This window comes from Belonocnema kinseyi, chromosome 7 (genome assembly GCF_010883055.1).
Source record: "Belonocnema kinseyi isolate 2016_QV_RU_SX_M_011 chromosome 7, B_treatae_v1, whole genome shotgun sequence".
NCBI classification, from domain to species: domain Eukaryota; kingdom Metazoa; phylum Arthropoda; class Insecta; order Hymenoptera; family Cynipidae; genus Belonocnema; species Belonocnema kinseyi.
Genome location: NC_046663.1, coordinates 109,462,565 through 109,463,725, shown reverse-complemented (window position 1 = coordinate 109,463,725; position 1,161 = coordinate 109,462,565). Strand labels below are relative to the sequence as shown.

General features: G+C 29.3%; 1 protein-coding gene across 1 annotated transcript in view; it reads right to left on the bottom strand.

The window, feature by feature from the left end:
• Window positions 1-1,161, bottom strand: part of LOC117176616 (monocarboxylate transporter 12-like) — a 120,991-nt gene extending 119,830 nt beyond the window's left edge. The window contains exons 1-2 of the mRNA XM_033366870.1: window positions 1,085-1,161; window positions 649-773 (exon numbers count right to left, since the gene is read on the bottom strand). Coding sequence (XP_033222761.1) covers window positions 649-773; window positions 1,085-1,145 — 186 coding nt within the window. The 5' untranslated portion in view covers window positions 1,146-1,161. The remainder of the gene's footprint in view (window positions 1-648; window positions 774-1,084) is intronic.

Here is a 1,161-nt window from a genome sequence, read left to right as displayed (position 1 = left end):
AAAAAGAAAATAATAGAATTTCTAATTTAAGTAGTGTTCAATTAAAATTTTTCAATTTTTCAATATTTGATGTTTCTAGCTTAAAATTCCTTAAAATTATATCATTTTGACAATTTTAGAGTCCATTGATTGATTTTTTAATTCAAAGCATTGAAAATGATAACGTGGATTTATATTTTCTTATATTAAAAATATGTTAGTACTTTCAATTTTATATGCGTAAATTATTGTATTCTGAGTGTATAACTGTAAAGAAATAATTGGGGGTCTTTCGAAAAACGAAACAAAAAATTTTAATACGCATAACTTTGTGAACATTTTTTGACACCAATCGCAAAAATATGCATCGCTTAATTTCTTTTAAAAAATTAAAATATTTTTTCCCTGAGAGATTCTGCGACTTTAACTTTAGGATCTGCCACCTTTGAAATGGATTCGGTCTACTATTAATCATTAAAAATCAAATCTTAAATGATTTCTGGAAAATATATACTCACAGAAGTAGGCTCATCTACTCTCCTCCTCGTCTTTCGAGTTTACTTCCTCATCTACCATATCAACAATCACCAGCAAGAACAAAAAATTCATTAAAAAAAATAAGCGTATTCGTTTGGTTTACATTGTAATAAACATTTCTTTTATACATACCTCTCTATACCTCTTAAAATCTTCAAGTCTACCCAAAAATTTCAGCCTATCCCTTATTGGAGGAATAAAGACGCTCAGTGCCTCAAAATTTAATAAATAAAGAGTAAGCACTTCAATTTTATTATCTGCAAATCAGAAAAATAATATTTTATTATATTATAACAAATTGCATTGGTTGTATACTACCGAACTCACGAAAACACTGCAGAAGGCTTTACATTCCTAAATTCCTATAGTTCTGTTATCTAATTATAATTTTTCAAGAATATACAAACGTTCTTTACTGCCTCCTATTGGAGCTAAACAAGTTTTAAATATACATACAGAGGAATTCGTGTGAACGTGAGTTGGGCAAAAAAATATATGAAACAAATTGTGAGGTTAGCATAACGAGCGCGTCACCGTGCTGTTTATTCTATTTGCAGTTGTAACTTACCTTCAAATACTTTCACGTACGAAGAAAAACACCAGCTTGATATGAGCGTGTCCATCCCCATTCACTTTACACAGAAC